The sequence below is a fragment of the Diceros bicornis genome, chromosome 28 (assembly GCF_020826845.1).
Source record: "Diceros bicornis minor isolate mBicDic1 chromosome 28, mDicBic1.mat.cur, whole genome shotgun sequence".
Taxonomy (NCBI): domain Eukaryota; kingdom Metazoa; phylum Chordata; class Mammalia; order Perissodactyla; family Rhinocerotidae; genus Diceros; species Diceros bicornis.
The window spans coordinates 37,373,109-37,395,193 of NC_080767.1; the positions used below are offsets into that span (position 1 = coordinate 37,373,109).

The window sequence follows — 22,085 nt, forward strand, 5'->3', positions numbered from 1 at the left end:
TGCAGGTGTAAGGAGACAAAGGAGACACAATACAAACAATAAGGCTGGATTCATTTCATATTTAATACTTAAGTGCTGAAAGTGATAGAAATTGTTGTTTTTTTCTTTCTTAATGAAAAGAAACAGGCAACTTTGTAAAAGTCAGAAAATACCAGTGTCCCTCTGATCCCATCCTGGATTTTTCTGCTGTCAGCTGGGTCCACTGTAAACAGTGACGGATGCATTTCTGAACCCCCTTCCAGATATTTGAAAGTAGAAGACATGATTGTATATATAATAATAAAAGCACAATCTAAAGGGTATTATCTCATCCTGAACACAGAGTTGCTTCCTCCTGACCCAGGGCAAATGTTAAGAGAAAGTCAACATATTTACAAACAAGATTTAATAATGCTCACAAGAATAGAGTTTGCCCCCAAATAGGAAAACCAGACATTGTTTTGTTTCAAAAGGTTACAAATTCAGTGCCTAAAAAATCCAGCAGGTAAGCAGCAGGACTAATAGAGTCTGTTTTTGGAACTGTCTGCTAGCAGATGAGCAGGCTTCTGTCCAGGGAGCCTTTTATCATGGCGGGGAGAGAGGAGATGGCGCTATTTTACATCCCACTCTGCACTTCTCCCCTTTAGCCACCCTCAGTACCGTCTGTTCATCTTCTTGAACTTCTCATAGTGATAATCATCGGTGGCCTTCTCATTAGCAGGACGCTTGCGGTTAGGAGGGGACCCTGACAAGGAAAAGAGAAAAAGCTGTGTGCCACGCTGGAAGCCACTAACAGGCTTTGGCTCTGCACAGGCAAGGACCATGCCTGCCTCACTCCCCACAGGAGCCCCAGTTCCTACTCCAGTGAATAGGATCACAGTAGGGCCTCCAAAGATACTTGTTACTGAGTGAATGAAAATAAGCATATGGTAGATCAGGTGCCAGCCAAAATATGCTGACATCAGCATTAGACTAGGTGAGCAGTAGTAGCTAAGCTTCAGTTTGTGTTTGACTATGTACCAGGCTTGGCACTTAATCCTTTTAGACATGACTTCCTTTAACTCTCACAGCAATCCTAACATGGGCATGTTGCCATCTCTGCTCGGAGAGGTTAGGTGACTTCCTCAAGGTCACTCAAAGGGAAGGTAGGCTGAGAATTGAATCCAAGACTGATGACTCCAAAGTCCTTGCTTACTACATGTTAATAACATGAAACTCTTTCGGAGTCAAAGACTGTGCAACCCAGATGTCACAGAAAATAATTTCCCAAGTAGGAAGGAAGAAACAGAGCACCAGGCTGGATTTTCAGAACCCTCAGCAAATTCCGCATTTCCTTAGAATCATCCCACTGCTGATGACAACGACGACACCAGCTGGTGCTGGAGAGCATGTGGGAAAGGGGCATCACACTTCTAAAGGACCACTTGGTGACTTCTCAGAATATATCTACGGACATGATATCGGCAAGAATGATCATCAAAACACGGTTTTAATAGGGAAAAATGGGAAACAAAGTGTCCAACCAGAAGGAAATGGTTAGACTACAGTACATCTATATATAGTCATGCACCACATAACGACGTTTCTGTCAATGACAGACCACATATATGACAGTGGTCCCATAAGATTAGTACCATATAGCCTAAGTGTGTAGTAGGCTATACCATCTAGGTTTCTAAGTACACTCTATGATGTTTGCACAAGGACAAAATATAACAACACATTTCTCAGAACATTTCCCCATCATTCAGCAACGCATGACTGTACAACGGCACATGATATGGCCGTTGAAAAGGAAAATATGTATTTACTTTCAGGGAGAGACATGCAGGGTGCACTACTGAGTAAAAAGCTATGAGGGGCCAGCCCGGTGGTGCAAGCAGTTAAGTGTGCGCACTCTGCTGCGGCGGCCCGGGGTTTGCCAGTTCGGATCCTGGGCGTGCCCCGACACACCGCTTGTCGAGCCATGCTGTGGCGGCGTCCCATATAAAGTAGAGGAAGATGGGCATGGATCTTCCTCAGCAAAAAAAGAGGAGGATTGGCAGATGTTAGCTCAGGGCCGATCTTCCTCACAAAAAAAAAAAGCATTAAAAAAAAATAAATAAAAAGCTATGAGATCCTATTAAGTATGTATAGAATATATGTTTCCTATATATATGAATATTAAAAAGTCTAGAAGATGATATATAAAAATGTTAACAGTGGTCATCTTTGGTGGTGAAATTATGAGTAACTTTTATTTTTGCATTTTGAAATTTTCTAATTTTTTGAGTCTCAGTTATATTTGATAGCCCAGTGAATCCACAGAGCAACCTCAAGTGTAGGTGTTATTACTATCCCCATGTTATAGATGAGGAACCTGAGGCTTGGAAAGAGGAAGGCACATGATGGTCCAGAGCATGGACTGGAACCCAGATGCCCTGGCCCTAAAGCCCGAGTTCCGCCCCTGCCGAGTCCCACCCTGCCTTCAAGGGCCCCGAGCGAGGACCACTCCAGGCCGCTGCTGTACTCACGCTCAGGCTCTGGCTTCTCTGTGTCCCCCACTCTCAAGGGTCGGGCTTTGGGCTCTTCTTTGTTTCTCCGTATGGGGGCATTGAGCTCCTCGTGATAAACTGGACCAAAAGAGACCAGGGGACATGTCAGACAAAATATGGGAACCCAGGGACCTCAAACCAACGAGGCGAGGGCAGGGATGCTTCCCCAGAGAAGCTTACATCGGTTGTGCTGCACATAATTTACAGCCATGTTGGTGGGCACGAAGGACGTCTCACTGTCTTTCTTCTTGTTCTGCTGCTCCGCCAGCAGACGGGCCTTAGCATCCTCCGTGGAAATGATATTTTTTATTTTAGCACTATGGGGAGAAAGGAGCCACGCCACGTATTAGATCGCTGCACCTCTGGTCCTCAGACGGAACTGACGGGTGAGGCTGGCAGCCCACCACTGCATAAGGAAATCATCCTTCTTGGGGCACAAAACTCTACAGTTTACCAACGCCCTTACTGTCACATTCTCATGGAGCTCTCACAGCGATTGGTAATGCAGCTATTCTCTTCAGATCAAGAGGAAGTTGAGCCTCAGAGAAGTAAAGTGAACTGGCTAAGGCTCAAAGCCAGTAACACCAGAAGAGGTGAGAACCCAGAGGTCTCCCAACTTTCTCCTGCACCCAAAGATGATTCTGACCATAGGATTTCCTCCATGACAATCCCCTTTTAGAGCAGATGTTTTGTAGTAAAAATGAAAGGAGGATCGTGGAGTGGGTAAGCCTTTAACATTGCTCCTGCTAGAATAAAACAGAATATAAGGGCCTGTTAAGAACAGCTGAAGAACTGTGAACAAAGACTAAACACTTTTGTATATAAACAGTGAATCATTGTTATACACCTGAAACTAATAAAATGTTATATGTTAACTATGTCTCCATTAAAAAAACAGAAAAAAACACTTTTGCTTTCAGCAATCAGGGGCCCTTAAGTCTCGTTAACTACTGTGACCAAGTCTTCAGGGAAACACCTGGAGACAAACATCTCCCCTGCCAGAGAGAAGACAGTTTATATTTGTGGGTTTCCAAGGAGACAGTAACAAATAGTCCCTTTAACTGGAAAGCCTAGAGCTCTTCCTTTCGCCTAGGAGCCAGAGAGAGGCAAGACCATGGGTCTGAAACGTACTCGATGCCTAGGTCCACCTCGGGGATGCCGCTCAGCATCTGGTTGGAAAGCATCTCCTCAGTCTTCTTTGCTGAGGAAACGCGGATATTTTCTGGAAGTTCGTAAAGACAGTCCTCTGCATTCTTTGGCTTGACTTTCTGTTCCTCGTGTTCCACGATCCCCTTCCTCTTCTTCAGCTCTGTCTCAATGTACTTCATCCTGAAACAAGAAACCCATAGGCCTCAGGGAGGGGCAGGAAGCTCACAACAGGTGTCTTTTAAAAATTAGTGGTCCCGGGGTCGGCCCTGTGGCACAGCGGTTAAATGCGTGTGTTCCGCTGCTGGTGGTGTGGGGTTCGGATCCCAGGGGCCCACCAACGCACCGCTTGTCAGGCCACGCTTTAGCGGCGTCTCATATAATAGTGGAGGAAGATGGGCATGGATGTTAGCCCAGGGCCAATCTTCCTCAGCAAAAAAAGAGGAGGATTGGCATGGATGTTAGCTCAGGGCTGATCTTCCTCCCCCGCCCCCCCCTAAAAAAAAGAGAAGGAAAAAAAAAAATTAGTGGTCCCCAACACTGGCCCACAGAGCAGTGATGGTCCATGATGAAGTTTTCATCGGTCCATGGAGAAATGAGAAAAATAAAAATAACTTGAGTTTTCTCATCAAGCTAAAGTTTTTCAACTTAAAGCACCAACCTCTATTATGAGATTATATTGTAATAATCTGTCGGCGTCATCATATCTAAGGTTCTTTAAAGACAGATAACAGTAGATGGTAGTTGTTAATTCAACAGCCTTGTGGGTGAAATAAAAGTAAGTCCAATGTTTATCCCTACAATGTCTGAGGAAAATATTACTAGTCTAGGAATCTAAAATCCCAAGAACCACCCTTTTAAAGAATGTTTAAGACTTTTTCAAAGTTCTCAAGCCTGGGAAGTGGGGTGAGAGAAGCCAACTTTGCCATCTCTGAATAATTCTGGAAATGCCATTGTAACTTATCTTGGACTCCATCAGGCTGGAGCCCACCCCCCATCGCTCACAGCCAAACAGACTGACACCTACATGTCAGCGTCTTCGTCCCTTCGGTTGGTTTCTGCAGAAAATGACGTCCCCAGGTGGAGATCCTCCTCTTCACTGATCCTAAAAGGGGAGAACAGTGAGGCAGAGCCTGAAAGTCACAACTTACTGATGCTGAGTTTTACGTTATGCGCGTAAAATAAGTACATAAGAAAAAAGTATAATATTCTGTTTATGGTTCGGAAAAAAATATATATGAGATGTAAATAGAAGAAGTATATGCAAGCCAACTCCTGGCCTCTAGAGATGCCTCTGGGGAGTGAGCAGATACTTTTATGTTTCACTTTTGTAGTGTCTGAATATGTTATTTTTGTAATTGTGTTTTTATGTTTTTCTTAAAGAAGAGGAACAAAACTTCCACGGGTTTGAAAGACAATAAACAATGCACCTTTACAAAAGGAGCGTACCCACATTGCTCTTAGTTAACTTTTAAAGAGTTTCTGCTTCTTTACAAAGCACAAAGGACACTTCAGGATGTGCCACTAAAGCTGCTGCTGCAGGCCCCAGCTCTCTGGGGGCACGCAGACCCAGGCAGGGGCTACAGGTGAATCTGCATCTCAGCATGCCCTACACTTACTTATCTTTGCCCCTTTCCTTCAGTTTCTTCATGTCCACCATACCACCTGTCTTCATCTGAAAGGGATCATCCTGCAGAAAGCAAACACAGCTTAGAAGAAGCATCTATATAATTGGCAGTGGGGTTTTTTTTTTTTCTGTTTTTTTAAACACAATTACCCACTGAAGAGCAGCCACATCATCCCACCACCCAGGGAGGACCCCACAACTTACCACTAGGGTAGTCTCTTCTCGCACCTTCTCTCCCACCAGCAGGGCCACAGCACTGAGCAAAACCAAAAAGGGAGAGAGAGGGAGAAAGAACGAACTGGCACAATTCAGAGATGAGGAAGAACACTTAGGATGTTTACAGGTACAACATTAGTGCAATGGTGAGATTTGAGGGGTGGGCACCAAAGCCAGCTGGAAAAGTCTACAAGAATAAAACAGGGCTCAACAAGCACTCTAGGTGTTAGGGGCAGAGGATGGGGTGGTGGTGATGGTGAGTGAAGTGGTACACTTTCCTATAAAGCCATTTGGCATTATCTTGGCTTGGAAATCTCATTTCTAAGATTCTGCCTTCAGGGAAAATGCAGCTAAAGACAAATGTGGGAAAACACCTATTGCAGCCTTATTTAATGATGAAAATTTACAAAATGACCTACAGGTCCCCAAATAGGGGATTAGTTAACAAATGATGGTACATACACGTCGTGGAATATCATGCAGGCATTAACAGGGTTTTTGGTAAAACAATCCACAATGTGAGCGAATGCCCGCCCACAATGTCATAATGAATTGAAAATAGCATAGAATAAAAGTACCCATAATCTGTACAAAAGAGAGAAAGAAAACAGATTGGAAAGAACAGTAAATGTTAACGCTGGTTACCTCTGGATGGGAGAAATACGAGTGCTGTTTATTTTCTGGATTATGCTTTTCTAAATTTTCCAAATTCTTAACAAGCAATGTGCATTTCACAACTAATCGGGTGCAATAAAAACATGAGTTAGTGACCTGTTTCAGCACCTCTGGAGCAAACCTCAAGACCACACGGCTCAGGACATCTCCTGGGTAAACGTTGCAAAGAACCCCTTTCAGGGCAGTAGAAAGTGTACATGTGTTAAGAGAAAGGGCTATGTCTTAGGAAATATTTGTGACAGCGACCACGGCGGGGGCGTGTCTGTCATTCCCGCCTCCTCCTCCTCCGGGTCCCCCCGCCGTACCCACCTCACCCCATTGGGCCTCTTCCTCAAATTCTGTACCTCTCGAGTCTCTTCCAGTTTTAATCTGAAAAAATGCAATACACAGGCTGAGCGACTCTCCGAGAAACTCAGAGTCAAAAAGCAGCTTCCGCCGGCTCCCCGGTCCCGCTGCTGAGCCGCCAGCACAGTGGTCCAGAAGGCGGACCTGCGCCCAGACCCACTGGGACTCAGAAGCATTGCGCATCGTGGGGACACTTCTCCCAACTGAGCCTTGGGGTGATGGCCTCATCCCTAGGAGCCTCAATTTCTTCGTCCGCAGCAAGGGACAACCACCGCGGCTCACGGCAATGGTATCAACAAGGCGCCTGGCCAGTGGTGAGTCCCCCAAGCCGGCCTCTCTCTGCCCCCGGGAAGCCCCGTCCCAAACGCACCGAACCTCCTCTGAGTCCTGCTCATCTTCCTCCGACTCCGAGTCGGTCCGGCGCCGGCGGAAACTCTTCCCGGTGACCGGCATGATGCCCCGGGCCCCGCGGTCCCGCCGCCGCGCCGCAGCGCCCTGACCCGGGCTGCTTCCGGCGCGCAGCAGTGAAGTCAGAGCGCGGGCCTCGCCTGGTCCCGCCCCAACCAGCACGGCGCCGCCCCAACCCCGCCTGGTCCCGCCCCAGGCGCCACCGCCCGCCTGGCCACGCCCCCATCCGTGGCGTAGGCCTCACTGGATTGGGCGGCGGAGGGGGAGGAGGCGGGGCGCGGCCGGCCGGGCCCCTCGACCCTGCGCGGCGCAGCGGGGGGCGCGCTTGACTGACAGGCGGCGGTGGCGCGGTTGCGACTGCAGGTGAGTTCCCGGCCGCCGCCGGCTGCTTCTGGGGGCTGGGCCTCTGCGAGCAGGAGCGACCCCGGCCCCGCTCCAGGCTGGCGGGTGCCTGGCCGAGCCTGGTGCGCCGAACGCTGCGGCCAGGTGAGCGGAGCCCGGGACGCCCCCGCCGCGGCTGCCGCCGCCCCCTCTCCTCCTCTGGCCGGCGCCCGGGGGGTCCTCGGGGGCCCCGGCACCCCACTTGAGCCCCCGAGGGCTCTTGCTTCTCCGGAACGGGGACCGCCATCTCTTTTTTCCACCGGGGCCTGGCCCAGCGTGTGGCGTCTCAGGGCGCTGACTCCTATTTCCCCGGGGTCTGGCCCTGACGTGCATTTTTTTCTTTACGGACAAAAGATGACCACTTCTTATCGGTGGTGAATTAAAGTCCCAGCGCCGACTGCCCCGCTAGTCATGGCCTCCAGCCGCTTCGCCGAGGAGGGGCTTGTCTGATGTTTTGACCACTCGGGAGGGTTGAGGGCAGAGGGCCCCTCCCCCGGTGCCTGCTGGCCGCCTCCCTGGACCTTCGGGGCCTTGTTTTCGTCCTTTGTCACGAGGACTGCCGCGCTGCCCTCTGCCCCTTCCACCCCTAGGATGCTGTGAGGATTAAGTTTATTTGAAAAAGGGGCAACAACAAACGCTTAGGAAATAACTAGATACATAAATAATGGCTTAGGGGACTTTTAGTAACTCCTTAAATAGTAGTTTTCCTTCTGTCAATAGAGGCCGGTCCTTTCCTTTGAAAAAACTGCCTTTTATTAAGCTCTTACTAGGTGGCAGGCACTGGGCTAAGCTTTATCTCATCGGACTCGCACAACAATTCCATGCAGTCGATTCAGTTATTATCTTTCATTTTGCAAATGAGAATAGGAGGCTCTGAGAAGCCATATGTGACTCACTGTTCCATAGCTGGAAGGTGGAGCAGGGATCCCTCTCAGGCCTGCCTCTGCTGCACGTTTGCACAGTACCTGGCACAGTAAGAGCTCAGTAAATGTTTGTTGCAGCTGCTGTTAACAGCTCATTGGCTGGGGGAGGGGCTGATGGAGCCTGTTTTTGTTTCCCTCTTTCCCAAGACCGTTCTGAAGCAGAGCAGCAGTTCTGGAATGCCTTACTTTTCTCCGGAGTGGTCTCCTCTGAGATTGTTGTTCCTTGGACTGAGGCAAATAGTAGACTCAGGACTTCTTAAAACAGCCTTTTGGCTTTGATCAGAAGCCATGTATTAAAAGTCTCAAAGTCTTGTGCTCAGCATTCCGGTTCAGCCAAGCCCACATGCACATAGAAATCACTGGACACCGTGCCCCTGCTGGCTGAAGGAGAGGCTCCTTGAGAATTGCTGCAGGAACCCAGGGAGTTGATGTCTGCAGCTCTGACACTCTCAGAAGTAGCTTCAATTTTGCCCACTCGCCAGCCCTCCCACTGGAGGGTACTGGACAGCCCTAAGGAGAGGGCCGGAAGGCCAAGGATGTTTCTGTATCCTTCTCATCTGACGTCACAGGGAGGAGCATCTGGTACAGATGAGCTGTACCCTCCTGGGCAAGGCCAGAGTGCCCAGTGATACCCACCACTAGGCTGTGGCAGATCTAACTGAGACTTGTTTAGCAAAAGTGATGTGATTTCTCAGCAATGCTGAGAAAGTGGCAGCTGTGAATCTGGCAGTGGATGGCTGGGCTGAGGGGCTGCAGAGCCTCTAAGTCTTGCTGGGCCTTTTTGAGGGCGGAATGAAATTGCTTCTCAGGTGGAGCCTCCAGGAACTTTGGGTTCTCTTCAGTTCAGAGATGCATCGTGTTCTAGTTTTGTTTGCGAGTTTGGTGATTTCAGGAAATGTACTGGTTTGGCTTGAGTTCGGGTTGGTTTGCCAGCTCCTTTCTGGAGCCAGCTGAAACGTTGGCTTGTTTCAGGGTTCAGGGAGCGTTAGTGTCTAGGTTGATTTGGGATCCAGCAACGTGATTGCAGTTCACAACCTGGCCTCAGTAAGTATTCAATAAATGTTTGTTGGGCTAATTTACTTGCTCAGCAAATATTTGCTGAGCTTTTACTATATGGAGGAGGCACTGTTCTAGGTGCTTGAAATATGTCAGGGAGCAAAAGAGATGAAAGATCCCTGATCTAGTGGACTTGACGTTCTACCAACATAGTAAGTATGTAAAGTGTGTTAAAAGGTGATGAGAGGCCGGCCTGGTAGCATAGTGGTCAAGTTCGTGTGCTCCGCTTCAGCTGCCTGGGGTTCGCAGGTTCGAATCCCGGGCACAGACAGACACACCGCCTATCAAGCCATGCTGTGGTGGCGTCCCATATACAAAATAGAGGAAGATGGGCACAGATGTTAGCTCAGGGACAATCTGCCTCAGCAAAACAAACAAAAAAAGAAGGTGATGAGTGCTCTGGAAATAGGAAAAATAGAGTAAGGGAAGGGAGTCAGAGTGGGAGGGAGGATTGAGTTGCAAATTTAAATTGGTGTCTTCTGGTTTGTGTTTGGTCAGTAACATGACAAAGCAGTGGACTGAATTATAGGCCCGGGGTTCAAGTGCCAGTGCTGCCAGCTTGCCATGTGTCTCTGGGCAGGAGCCTTCCCTTCTCTGAGCCTGTCTCCCCATCAGAGTCCCTGCTCCGTCATTTACTGGCTGTGTGACCTTTAGCGTGAACCTCTTTGATGCTCTCCTGCTTTGTGGTTTGAGGGGTCTTAGTCTGAGTTTCTGCTTATACTTACACACTCAGGGTTTGCGGCCTCTCGGTGACCTGGGCCAGTCACTACCTCCAGCCTGCCATCCCCTAAGTCTGCCAGCCTGGGGTAGCCGCAAACCCGTGCCATCTCCTGTTAACTGACTCTTATGGAGCCCAAAACAAAGTGCAATACTAGGCTCCAGACTGTGCAGACACGTTATCCCAGACTTAGGGAATTTAAGTTGAGCAGAAAGATGCTCTGTGAAGAATGACTAGAAGAGGATCTTGTGAGGGAGGCTGGGGATGCTACCTGTGGAGTGTGGGGGTTTGGTTTGAGGAGATGAAGATCATCCCCAGTCCAGGCTGGCTGGGGCTGTTTAGGAGGTTGTGGAGCCGACAGTTCAGAGCACTGATTTCAGGGCAGGCTGTCTTGGGTTTGAATCCTGGCTCAGCTGCTCGGTAGCTATGTGACTTCCAGCCAGTTACTCCACCTCTCTGAGCCTCAGTCTCTCCTCCTCTGGTGATGGAGGTGGAGATGGATTTAGCTCCCAGTGTTGCCTGACTTCCAGCGTGGTTGTGAGCATTCGGTGAGGTCTGTTAGAAGCAGTTCCAGTACAAGGGGCCATTCACGATGGGGGCAAGGTGGGTAGGGCAAAAGAGGAGAACTGGCAGGGGGCCGGCCTGGTGGCACAAGTGGTTAGGTGTGCGCGCTCAGCTTGGTTGGCCTGGGGTTCGTGGGTTCGGATCCCGGGCACGCACTGACGCACCGCTTGTCAAGCTGGGCTGTGGTGACGTCCCATATAAAGTAGAGGAAGATGGGCACGGATGTTAGCTCAGGGCCAATCTTCCTCAGCAAAAAAAAAAAAAAAAAGAGGATTGGCATCGGATGTTAGCTCAGGGCTGATCTTCCTCACACACACACACAAAAGAACTGGCAGTGTGTGGGAAGCAGACTTGTCAAGGCAAGGGGTTCTGCTTTGAGAGTCAGAAGGATGGTGGACTCTTAGTGAGTTGAGCCTGGATTAAGGAACGGCTGTATTTGGGATTAGGGAAAGTGGAGTTGCATGGAAGTAGAATGGAGGGAAGAGGGCAGGAGAGAGGGAAGGGGTGCATGTTCTGAGGGGCACAGGTGTATGGGGTGTGGGATGGCTAATGTGGTGAGGGGCAGGGTGTCCTTGTGTTGGCGTGTTGGCAGCATCACCTTTCCCATGCCGGGGACCTGGGCTCCTAGCTGGGAGAAGGATGTAGCCAGAACCTCCAGGAAGATGATGAGTAATGGGCACTGAGGCCTGGTCTCAGCAGCTGGTGCCAGCCCGGGATGTGCTGCCTGCCTGCTCCGCTAGCGGGGGTGGAGGGTACCTTCCCCCTCATTCGATGCAGGCCCCAGGGAGGGAAAAGTGCCTGCCCTTATGCAGGATGAAGCATCTTAGAAGTCTCACCGGGGCCTGAATGGGTGGGCTCTTTGCCAGACCTCTCAGCCTGCCTCCTTCCCTCCTGCATTCTCGTTCCCGAGAGAGGAGGTGGGCCTGGTGGGTCAGGAAGAGGAGGTGCTGTGGGGTCGCTGTGCTGGAGGCACAGCCCTCTGGCTGGCATTTCCGTCACCGGCTGTGGGGTGGGCACCTCGCTGACTCCCAACAGCACAGTCGACTAGCTGTTCTCAAGAGGGCCTGTTCCCAGGATCCATTTCTCTCAGCAGCGCAGGTTTCTTTCCCGTTCAGTCTTGATTAGATGCCTGCTGTGTGCACTCCGTTTATTTGCACAGAGGGAAGGCTGGGACGGGCTGTGAAGGCAGACACAACCTGACTCACTTCCAGCTTCCCATTCCTTGCTGTGTGGGTCTTGGGCAAGAGGTTCCCATCTCGGAGCCTCCGTTCTTTCTCTGGAAGATGAGGAACAGTGGTCCTTACCTGCGAGAGTGTATGAAGCACTGGGCTTACAATTTACAGAGTCAAACTTACAGAAAAGTTACAGGAATAATAAAACGAAATCCCGTTTATACTCTTCACCTAGATTCACCAATTATCAACATTTTTTGCCCTATTTACTCTCTCTATATTTATATACTCATTGTCATCGCTGATCCATTTAAGACTAAGTTGCAGATATCATGACCCTTTACCCCTAAATATTTCAGAGGGAATCATCTAAGAGCAAGGACATTATAATGCATAACCAGAAAATGGTTTTCATCTTCAGAATCTTTAGTGTTGGTATAATACGATGTTCATTTGCTAGGGCCACCATAACAAAGTACCATAGACTGAGTGGCTTAAACAACAGAAATTTCTGTCTCACAGTTCTGGAGGCTAGAAGTCCAAGATCAAGGTGTCAGCAGGTTTGGTTTCTTCTGAGGCCTCTCCCCTAGACTTGCAGATGGCTGCCTTCTTCCTGTGTCCTCACATAGTCTTTCTTGTGTGTGCATCCTTGGTGCCTCCTTGTGTATCCAAATTTCCTCCTCTTATAAGGATGCCAGTCAGATTGGATTAAGGCCCACCCTAAAGACAACACTGGAACTTAATTACCTCTTTAAAGATCTTATCTCTAAGTAAGATTACATTCTGAGGTACCAGGGGTTAGGACTTCAACATATGAATTGGGGAGAACACAACTCAGTCCATAACAAATATTGTTATCTGTAAGTCTATATTCAAACTTGTTAATTGTCCTGCTAATGTCCTTTCCCCCCATTGACCCAAGATCCAATTTTGTCAAGTTGCTTTAGTCCCTTTTATCTGGAACAGTTTCGCAGCCTCAGTTGCCAGGAAGCAGAGGTGCTGGCTGCCTTGGGACAGGAAAGCTGTTTAAGCATTTGCTCCATTCCTTGGGGTCGCTTTTCCTGGCTTTGCTTTGATGTCAGAAGCACCAGGAGGTGAGCTTGGATCGTAAAAAGAAGCGCGGAGAATCAGAACTACTGTGCATCAGTCTCCAGCCGAGTCGCACTTGGTCAGCGTTGAACATGTCTTGGCTGGGGTGGTTGGCCTGCGCTGACCTGGGCAATGGAGCTGTGTGAAAAACTGATGGAGGGTGCCCTTGGGCATGTGACATTCCTACCAATCTCAGTTTCCTAATCTATAAAACATGGCCAGTAACACTAATTATAGTACTGCACTTTTTTTGGGCGTTCTTGCTGTGCAGATAAATACAAACTCTCAGCCACCCTGAAGGTCCATGTGCTCGGAGGTCATTGTTCTAAATCCTTCCTGTGCATTGTCTCACTTCATCCTCTCAGGAACCCTAGTTGCTTTGTCCCCATTTCATGGATGAGAAAACTGAGGATTTAATGATTTATCTGAAGACACAGCTTTCAAGTGACAAGAGCAAGGAGCTGAACGCATGGCCAGCTTTTAGTGCCTTCTGTAATTGCAGTCAACTCCAGGGATAATGTATGTGAAGCAACTGACAAGTGGTAAGAGCTCAATAAGAGGTGGTGACCATTAGTAATAATAACATCGCTGGTGGCTGCATCCAGCTATCCTGGTGGTGAAACATGGACCTCTGTACCCCGTGAGGGCAGGGCCCAGGCCTGGCTTGTTTTCTATCACCCCAAGTCATTGCCCTGAGGAACTCCTTGCTCAGTGTTGGTTGGGTGCCAAGATTACAAAGTGAAAACTTTTGGACAGCTGAGATAAGAAAGTACAATCCTTGCAGACTCATGCTCTTCTGATGTTTCAGGTCCTGCGTGTGGAATATTAAACACCCCAAGTTTTTGGTGCTACCACTCACCTTTTCCCTTCATGTAAACTGATTTTTACCCATTAACTTTAAAAAAAGGTTAGTAAACCTTAAACTCTCTATGTTGGGCATGCTCATACACTGTTGGTAGGCAGATAAATTTATGTACTCTTTCTGGAGGGAAGTTTGTCAATTTATATCCAGAGCCTTCAAAACCTACATTTTGACCCAGTAATTTTTCTTTTGGTCAAAGCTGTAGTCAAAGCTTTATATTCCGAAATGTTTCTCACTGGTTTCTTTATAATGGCAAAACACACACACAAATACCTAAGTGTCCAACAGTAGGGAAGTAGTTAAGATATTGTACAGCTTAAATTGTGTGTGGTATAATATTATTCAGCCATTAGAAATTAAGTTGTTGAAAAGAAATTTAGTGACATGGGAAATGTATATGATATAAACCAAAAAATCTGTATGCAAACCATATCTCTTATATTCAAGATTAGTTTTAAAAATTACATATTCATACATATGAATAAGACTTACCAAAACGGTAACCCTATTTTTTTCTGTATAGTAGGATTACAGGTGATTTTTTTTCATTTTAATGTTCGCCTGTGTTTTCCAGCTTCTACAGAGTTGTATATTTATTTTATTAAAACTAAACAAAAATGCCTTTTTCTTTTTTTTGTGCGTGTGTGTGTGTGAGGAAGATCAGCCCTGTGCTACATCTGCCAATCCTCCTCTTTTTTTGCTGAGGAAGATTGGTCCTGAGCTAACATCCATGCCCATCTTCCTCCACTTTATATGGGACGCCGCCACAGCATGGCTTGCCAAGCAGTGCGTCGGTGCGCGCCCGGGATCTGAACCGGTGAACCCCGGGCCGCCACAGCGGAGTGCCCGCACTTAACCGCTTGCGCCACCGGCCGGCCCCCCAAAATGCCTTTTTCTATTTTTAGGATAGGTAGGAGAAGATGAAAAATCTTAATCCAACCTGGAAGTTGAGGCAGAAAGGAATGTGTTCAGAGCAAATCTTCGACTGAATGAGTCACATGGGGAAAAGCTGTACTTTCAGGCCATCCAGGCAGCGGCTTAGGCACTTCCTCTGTCGGGGCTTCTGGGGCCACTCAGGTGCTGCCGTCCCTTCTCTGAAGTGGATCTCAAGTGTCATGTTACACTCTGGGCCTGGACAGCCCCAGGGGATGAGCTTCTGTCCCCCAGAGTGCGCTCGGGGATCTTGGGACGAGCAAGGGCAGTCCCAGGAGGGAAACCTCACACCAAACAGCCAGACACGTGCTCTTCTTTTATTTTCAAAATGTTAAAAGTAATTAAAAGTAACCTATTAGGTTATATATTACAAAAGCAACACAAATGCCACGTAGAAAATGCAGACAAGCATAAAAAGAGGAGATAGAAATCACTTGATACCATCCTCCCAGAGATGTAGGCAGGATATAGGCACAAAACAAAGTTATTTTACCAAAATGGAATTTTATTGGAATAGTATTTTATAGCTTTTTGTACTTTTGATCCATTCAGCAAATATTTACTAGGAAGTTACTGTGTTCTAGGTGCTGTTTTAGGTTTTTGGGATACGGCAGTGAACGAAACAGATCCCTGCCCTCAGAGGGCCTACATTCTTGAGGGGAGACAGACATTAGACCGAAAAATAGATAAATGACCAAGATGATCACAGAGCATGCTGAGTATGGGCTGGGATGGACAGAGGGCCAAGGGAGCTAGGATGGACAGAGGGCCTTCCTTGAGAGAGAGTGGGTGGGGTGGGACTGCGTCCAGCAGGTGGCCAGCAGATGCCTCCCCTGGTCAGTGGAGCTGAGACCTGAAGGGTGAGCGGGGACAGAGAGATACAGTGAGCAGCATGGTAGGGCATCTAATGGGGACCAGTATCTTTCGCGGTCGTGGAGCATTTCACTTCATAATCATTTCCCCCTACCCCCAGCTTTTTCATTTCTTTTTAATTGTGTCGTACCATATGTATCCTTCTGCAACTTTTTAAAAATTTATTTCTTTTTAATTTTCTTTTTAAATTTAAGTAAAATACATATAACATAAAGTTTACCATCTTAACCATTTTTAAGTGTACAGTTGAGTAGCATTAAGTACATTCACGTTGTTATGCAGTCATCACTACCATCTACCTCCAGAACTGTTCCATCTTCCCAAACTGAAGCTGTCCCCACTAACTGCCCATTCCCCCCTCCCCCTGGCAACCACCATTCTACTTTCTGTCTCTATGAATTTGATTACTCTGAGTACTTCGGATAAGTGGAATCATATAATATTTGTCCTTTTGTGTCTGGCTTATTTCACTTAGCATAATGTTCTCAGGGTTCATCTTTGTTGTAGCGTGTGTCAAAATTTCCTTCCTTTTTAAGGTTGAGTGATAGTCCATTGTATGGATGGACCATATTTTGTCTATCTGTTCATCTTTTGATGGACCCTTGGGTCACTTCTGCCTTTGGCTAATGTGAATAATGCTGCTATGAACATGGGTACACAAATACCTGTTCAGGTCTCTGCTTTCAGTGCTTTTGAGTCTATACCCAGAAGAGGAATTGCTGGATCGTATGGTAATTCTGTGTTTAATTTTTGAGGAGCCGCCATACTGTTTTCCATGGCAGCTGCACCATTTACATTTCACCAGTGGTGCTCAACATTCCAGTTTCTCCACATCCTCATCAACACTTGTTATTTTCTGTTTTTTTTTTTTTTTTTTTTTTTTTTTGGTGAAGAAGATCGGCCCTGAGCTAACATCTGCCAATCCTCCTCTTTTTGCTAGGGAAGACCGGTCCTGGGCTAACATCCACGCCCATCTTTCTCCACTTTATATGGGACGCCGCCACAGCATGGCTTGCCAAGTGGTGCGTTGGCGTGCGCCCAGGATCTGAACTGGCGAACCCTGGGCCGCTGCAGCGGAGTGCGCACACTTAACCGCTTGCACCACTGGGCGGGCCCCCTGTTTTTGTTTTTTGATAGTAGCCATCCTAATAGGTGTGAAGTGGTGCAACTTGTTTTTATTACTTAACATTCTCTGAAATTTATCTGTGTTGGTAAAATAGGTCTCAGTCATTTATTTAAAGGGTGGGTTTTTTTTTTCAGGGTTTTAAATCAGTTTTATTGAGGAATAATTTATATCCAATAAAATGCGCCCCTTCAAAGGTTTTTGTCAGTTAGTGCCTCTTTGCCTCCCCCATCCTAGCCCCAGACAGCCATTAAGCTACTTTCTGTCACTATGGATTAGTTGTGATATAAAGTGCCTTTAATCAACATTACTGAGGTATAATTTACATACAATAAAATGCATACACTTTAAAGATATAGTTCCTGAGATTTGACAGGTACAGAGACCTGGTGAAATCCTACCCCAGTCAAGAGCTGGAACGTTCCAACAGCACAGCAAGTTCCCCTTGCCTCTCTGCAGTGTGGCCTCATCCTCTGCCCCAGGCAATCACTGATTCAGTTTCTATCACAGTAGATGAGTTTTGTCTCTTTTGAAACTTCATATAAATAGAATCATAGAGTATGTACTCTTGTGTCTAACTTCTTTTGCTCAGTTTAACATTTCTGGAATTTATCCGTGTTGCTGTGCATATCAGTAGTTCTTTTTAGTGCCATGTAGTATTCCATTATATGAATATACCAATAGTTGGCTTCAGTCTCCAGTTGTTGGACATTTAGGATCTTTCCGATTCTGGGCTGTTATGTATGAAGCTACTATGAATGTTTGTGTACAAGTCTTTGTGTGGATGAATGTTTTCATTTCTGCTGGGAAAATACCTAAGAGCGGAATTCAGGGTCATGTGAAAAGTAGATACTTAACTTTGTAGGAAACTGCCAAACTATTTTCCAAAGCTTTTTATACCACTTTACACTCCTATCAGAATATATGGGAATTCCTTCACATCCTCAGCAACACCTGAGATTGCAAGTTTTATTAGTTTTAGATATTCTAGGGGGTATGAGATGGTTTTAACTTGGAATTTCTCTGATGGCAAATGATGTTGAGCATGTTTTCATGTGCTTGTTGGCCATTCTTATTTGGTGAAGTATCTGATCATTTGTCCCTCTAACAAAATTATACTGTTTATCCTTTTATGGGTTGTAAGAATTCTTTATATATTTTGGCTGTTTGTTAGACACATGTATTGTGAACATTATCTCCCAGTCAGTAGTTTGCCTTTTCATTTTCTTAACAGCATCTTTTGAAAAGGAAAAAGTGTTAATTTTGAAAAAGTCCAGTTCATCAGTGTTTCCTTTTATAATTAATGCCTTTTGTGTCCTAGGACCTTTGCTGACTCCAAAGTTGCAAAGATTTTCTCCTGTGTTTTCCTCTAGAAGTTTGAGACTTTTAATTTTTTGTTGTTCTTTAAAGTCTGTGATCCGGAGAATTGGCAGGCTGTGCTGCGGCCAGCTGGTGACAGAGAGGATACCGGTCAGTGCGAGGGCCGCTGCTGCTGTGGAGAGGAGCGCTGACAGCAGCACCGCGGGAGCTCAGCAGACGAGCCTTGAAGGCTTTGTGGGGTGTGCAAAGCTCCCAGATCAAGTGTGCAGTAAATCAGTGAAGACAGGGTTTGAATTCACACTTGAGGTGGTAGGTGAACCTAGACTGGAAAGTTGACGTTAATCAACTTGTTATTCCTCACAGATTTGTATTCTCCAGAGTGTGCAGGTCCTTGCCATAGAATAAAAAGACTGTACAGATGGGACCGTCCAAGGTTTTAATCAAAGAAGGTGGTGTCCAGTTGCTGTTCACAGTAGTTGATACCCCAGGATTTGGAGTCGATAATAGTAATTGCTGGCAGCTTGTTATTCATAGTAAATTTGAGGACTGCCTAGGTGTAGAACAGACGTCAGATGCGTGATAACAGGGTGCAGTGTTGTTTATAATAAATTATTCCTTCAGGACGTGGACTTAAGCCATTGGAGAGTGAGTTTACGAAGTGTTTGCATGAAAAGGTGAATGTCATCCACTTATTGCCAGAGCAAACGCACTCACTCCAGAGGAGCGCCAACAGATTAAAAACGGACAATGAAAGAAATCCAAGAACATCAAATTAAGATATGTGAACTTCCAGAAACAGATGATGAAGAAGAAAAGCTTGTTAAAAACATAAAGGACCGTTTACCTCTTGCTGTGGACGGTCCTAATACTGTCATTGAAGTTAATAGTAAGCCAGTCAGAGGAAGGACGTATCCTTGGGGTGTTGCTGAGGTTGAAAATGGTGAGCATTGTGATTTTACAATTCTAAGAAATATTTGATAACGCACTTGCAGGGCTTGAAAGATGTCACTAATAAGGTGCACTGTGAGAACCATAGAAGCAGAAAACTGGCAGCTGTGAAGTGACTGACAATGGAGTTGATACCAGGAACCAAGGGCAGCTTACTAAGAGCCCTCGGGCACAAATGGAAGATGAAGGAAGGGAGCAGGTGGCTCAGATGAAGGAGACGGAGACGGAGATGGAGCAGGTGTTTGAGACGAAGGCCAGAGAAAACATTCAAAAACTGAAGGACTCTGAAGCTGAGTGCCAACAGCACCATGAGCAAATGAAAAAGAATTTGGAAACACAAAGATTTAGAGGGAAAATGTCATCAGTTTGAAGATGAGAAAGCAAACTTGGAAGCTCAGCAATGGGTTGTATTTTATTTTTTTTTTTTTGGTGAGGAAGATTAGCCCTGAGCTAACATCTGCCAATCCTCCTCTTTTTTTTTTTTATAATTTTATTTATTTATTTATTTTTTCCCCCAAAGCCCCAGTAGATAGTTGTATGTCATAGCTGCACATCCTTCTAGTTGCTGCATGTGGGACGTGGCCTCAGCATGGCCGGAGAAGTGGTACGTCGGTGTGCACCCGGGATCCAAACCTGGGCCGCCAACAGCGGAGCGCGTGCACTTAACTGCTAAGCCACGGGGCCGGCCCCAAATCCTTTTTTTTTTTTTTTTTTTTTTGTGAGGGAGATTAGCCCTGAGCTAACATCTGATGCTGATCCTCCTCTTGCCAATCCTCTTTTTGCTGAGGAAGACTGGCCCTGAGCTAACATCTGTGCCCATGTTCGTCTACTTTATGTGAGATGCTGCCACAGCATGGCTTGACAAGCAGTTTGTTGGTGCGCACCCAGGATCCGAACCCCAGGCCGCCGCAGCGGAGCGCACACACATAACCGCTACACCACCGGGCTGGCCCCTCAACAATGGATTTTAGAACAACTGAACTCTCTGAGAACCTTGGAAAAGAACAAGAAGAAAAGGAAGATCTTTTAAGCCCTCTATTGACCATCAATTACAAAAAGTCTGTGATCCACTTCTAATTAATTTTTGTGTATGGTGTGAGGTAGGGGTTAAAGTTCATTTTCTCCCATATGGATATCATTGTTCCAGTACCATTTGTTGAAAAGACTGTCTTTTTCCCATTGAATGATATCGGTACCTTTGTTGGAACCTTTGTTGAAAATCAGTTGACCATACGTGCGGGTCTAATTCTAGACTCTGTATTCTGTTCCCTTGAGCTGTATGTCTGCGTTCGAGCCAATGCCATACTGACTTGATGACTGAGCTTTATAGAAAGTCTTAAGTCAGGTGATGTAAGTCTTCCCACTTCGTTCTTTTTCAAAATTGTTTTGACTATTCTAGGTCTTTTGCTTTTCCATATAAATTTTAGAATCAGCTTGACAATTTCTACAAAAAAGCCTGCTGGGATTTTGGTTGCGATTGCATTGAACCTGTAGATCAGTTTGGGGAGAATGGACATCTTAACAACTGAGTGTGCTAGTCCACAAACGTGGTATCTCTCTCCATTTATTTAGATCTAATTTACTTTCATGGATAGGAAGATTCACTATTCATTATCATTTTTAATGGCTACGTGGTACAACAGTGTATGATTGTGTCATTTATCCCATTGCCTGTTGTTCACTTAGATTACATCCAGTTTCCCCTGTTATGGACAGTGCTACAGTGGATATCTTTGTTCTGTCTTTGCACACACCCTTGATTACTCACTTAGACAAAAATATGGAGCCAAGTTAACACTCTTGATTTTGCTTTGCTGTTTGCCTTGTTTAAAGTGGTGGTGATTTGTGTGTGGTGTGGAATGATCCGGGCTTGCTTTCAGTGATGCCCAACAGCAGTGATTTAGAACTGGGCTCAGCACGTCATGGCAGCAGGCCAGGTCATATTGTAGGGCCCTTGAGCTAAAATGTTTTAAAAAATATTTTTAATAGATTGTAAAAAAAAAAAAAGAAACAAAAAAGAATATGTGATAAAGATCTTTGTGGCCCTCAAAGCCTGAAGTATTTACCACCTGGTCCTTTATAGAAAAGGTTTGCTGCCCCTGATTTGGAGCAAGGATCTGCGCCAGGCAGATCTGATCAGGTCCCCACCATACTTAGTAGTGAGGATAGCCCTTGACCAGGTTCCTTAGTTACTTAATCTCCAGTTCTGATTCTTCATCTGGAATACGGGCAGTGAGCGTACAGAGAGGGTTGTTAGCCACAGGGCTTTTTTTTTTTTCCTGTCTGAAGTTGCAGGAACTTAAATAGGCCGATGCACGTGTGAATCAGGAGTGGGCCTATCACGATCATCCATGTCCTGGGAATCAAGCTTATGACCTGGCTCCGCCCTCTACCTGGAGAGATGGGGCACATACCAAAGACACTAAAAAACCCCTGTGTACTGCAGCTTAACGTAATGTGGGGCCAGTGCCGACCCAGTGCACTTGGCCTCAGTGGAGACAATGAAAAAAACTAAAAATCTGGCTTCAAGTGAGGAAGCTTGGAATTTAGAACCCTGAACCCCATCATTGTTGTGTGACCATTTTAAATGTTAGCTTCTAACTGCCTCTCTCTCTGTGAACTGCCCACATCTGGGAGACTATGGCCCACCGAGGAAGGGGGGCAGTGGCGACACGTGGATGAACCTGGTTGTGCCTGTAGCCTGGGGTTGCTCAAGACTTGGGGGCCGGGGGTTCTGAGCAGCACAGGGTCCTTGGGAGGCTCAAAGGATGATCTGAGGGTCCCAGTGGCACGCGTGGAAGGGGCCGAGCCTTCTGTCCAGAGTTAAGGGGCTGTGGCAGCCAGAGGGAACAGTAGTTGGAGAGGCCCCTTAGCTGTCTCCTGCAGACTCTGGAAGGTCTCTTAGGGATCACAAAGGTAATGCCCAGCAGCGACTAGTGAAGGGTCCAACACCCTCCGGGAGGGGCTGGCCCTGTTTGCGAGCTCTGCCTGAGCTTTCTTTAGCTGTCCTGGGAATGATGTGTTTTTATCATCCCTGTAGGTGGACTGGGGAGTGTGTCCAGCCTGTGGGTGCCCCAAATGTCCAGAAATTTACTTGTCCCTCTCAGGAGGAATTTGGGGCTATTTTTAGCCTCTGGTTGATGCTAAGATTGATTTTAAAATAACGGAACTGCATGAAGTGTGCTGGTTTGTC

At 46.7% G+C, this 22,085-nt stretch overlaps 2 protein-coding genes and 1 pseudogene across 5 annotated transcripts in view; 2 read left to right on the forward strand and 1 right to left on the reverse strand.

Moving 5' to 3' along the window:
• Nucleotides 1-44: 44 nt before the first annotated feature.
• Nucleotides 45-7,023, reverse strand: C28H9orf78 (chromosome 28 C9orf78 homolog). Its single transcript, XM_058524272.1, has 9 exons — nt 6,893-7,023; nt 6,487-6,546; nt 5,491-5,542; nt 5,279-5,349; nt 4,687-4,764; nt 3,645-3,842; nt 2,694-2,830; nt 2,493-2,591; nt 45-724 (listed from the first exon to the last, which is right to left on the reverse strand). Exons 1-9 carry the CDS (start codon nt 6,973-6,975, stop codon nt 633-635), a joined length of 870 nt encoding a protein of 289 aa, XP_058380255.1. The 5' UTR covers nt 6,976-7,023; the 3' UTR covers nt 45-632.
• A 192-nt stretch (nt 7,024-7,215) lies between these two features.
• USP20 (ubiquitin specific peptidase 20) overlaps nt 7,216-22,085 on the forward strand; it is a 45,853-nt gene continuing 30,983 nt past the window's right edge. The window contains exon 1 of one of the 4 annotated variants that reach the window (XM_058524266.1): nt 7,216-7,293. The gene's annotated coding sequence lies outside the window, so the exon portion shown is untranslated. Of the gene's footprint in view, nt 7,294-11,391; nt 13,376-17,913; nt 18,213-22,085 lie in introns of those variants that run through there. The other 3 variants (XM_058524268.1, XM_058524265.1, XM_058524267.1) reach the window with 3 other exon arrangements.
• LOC131393619 (septin-7-like) lies at nt 7,723-22,061 on the forward strand (annotated as a pseudogene).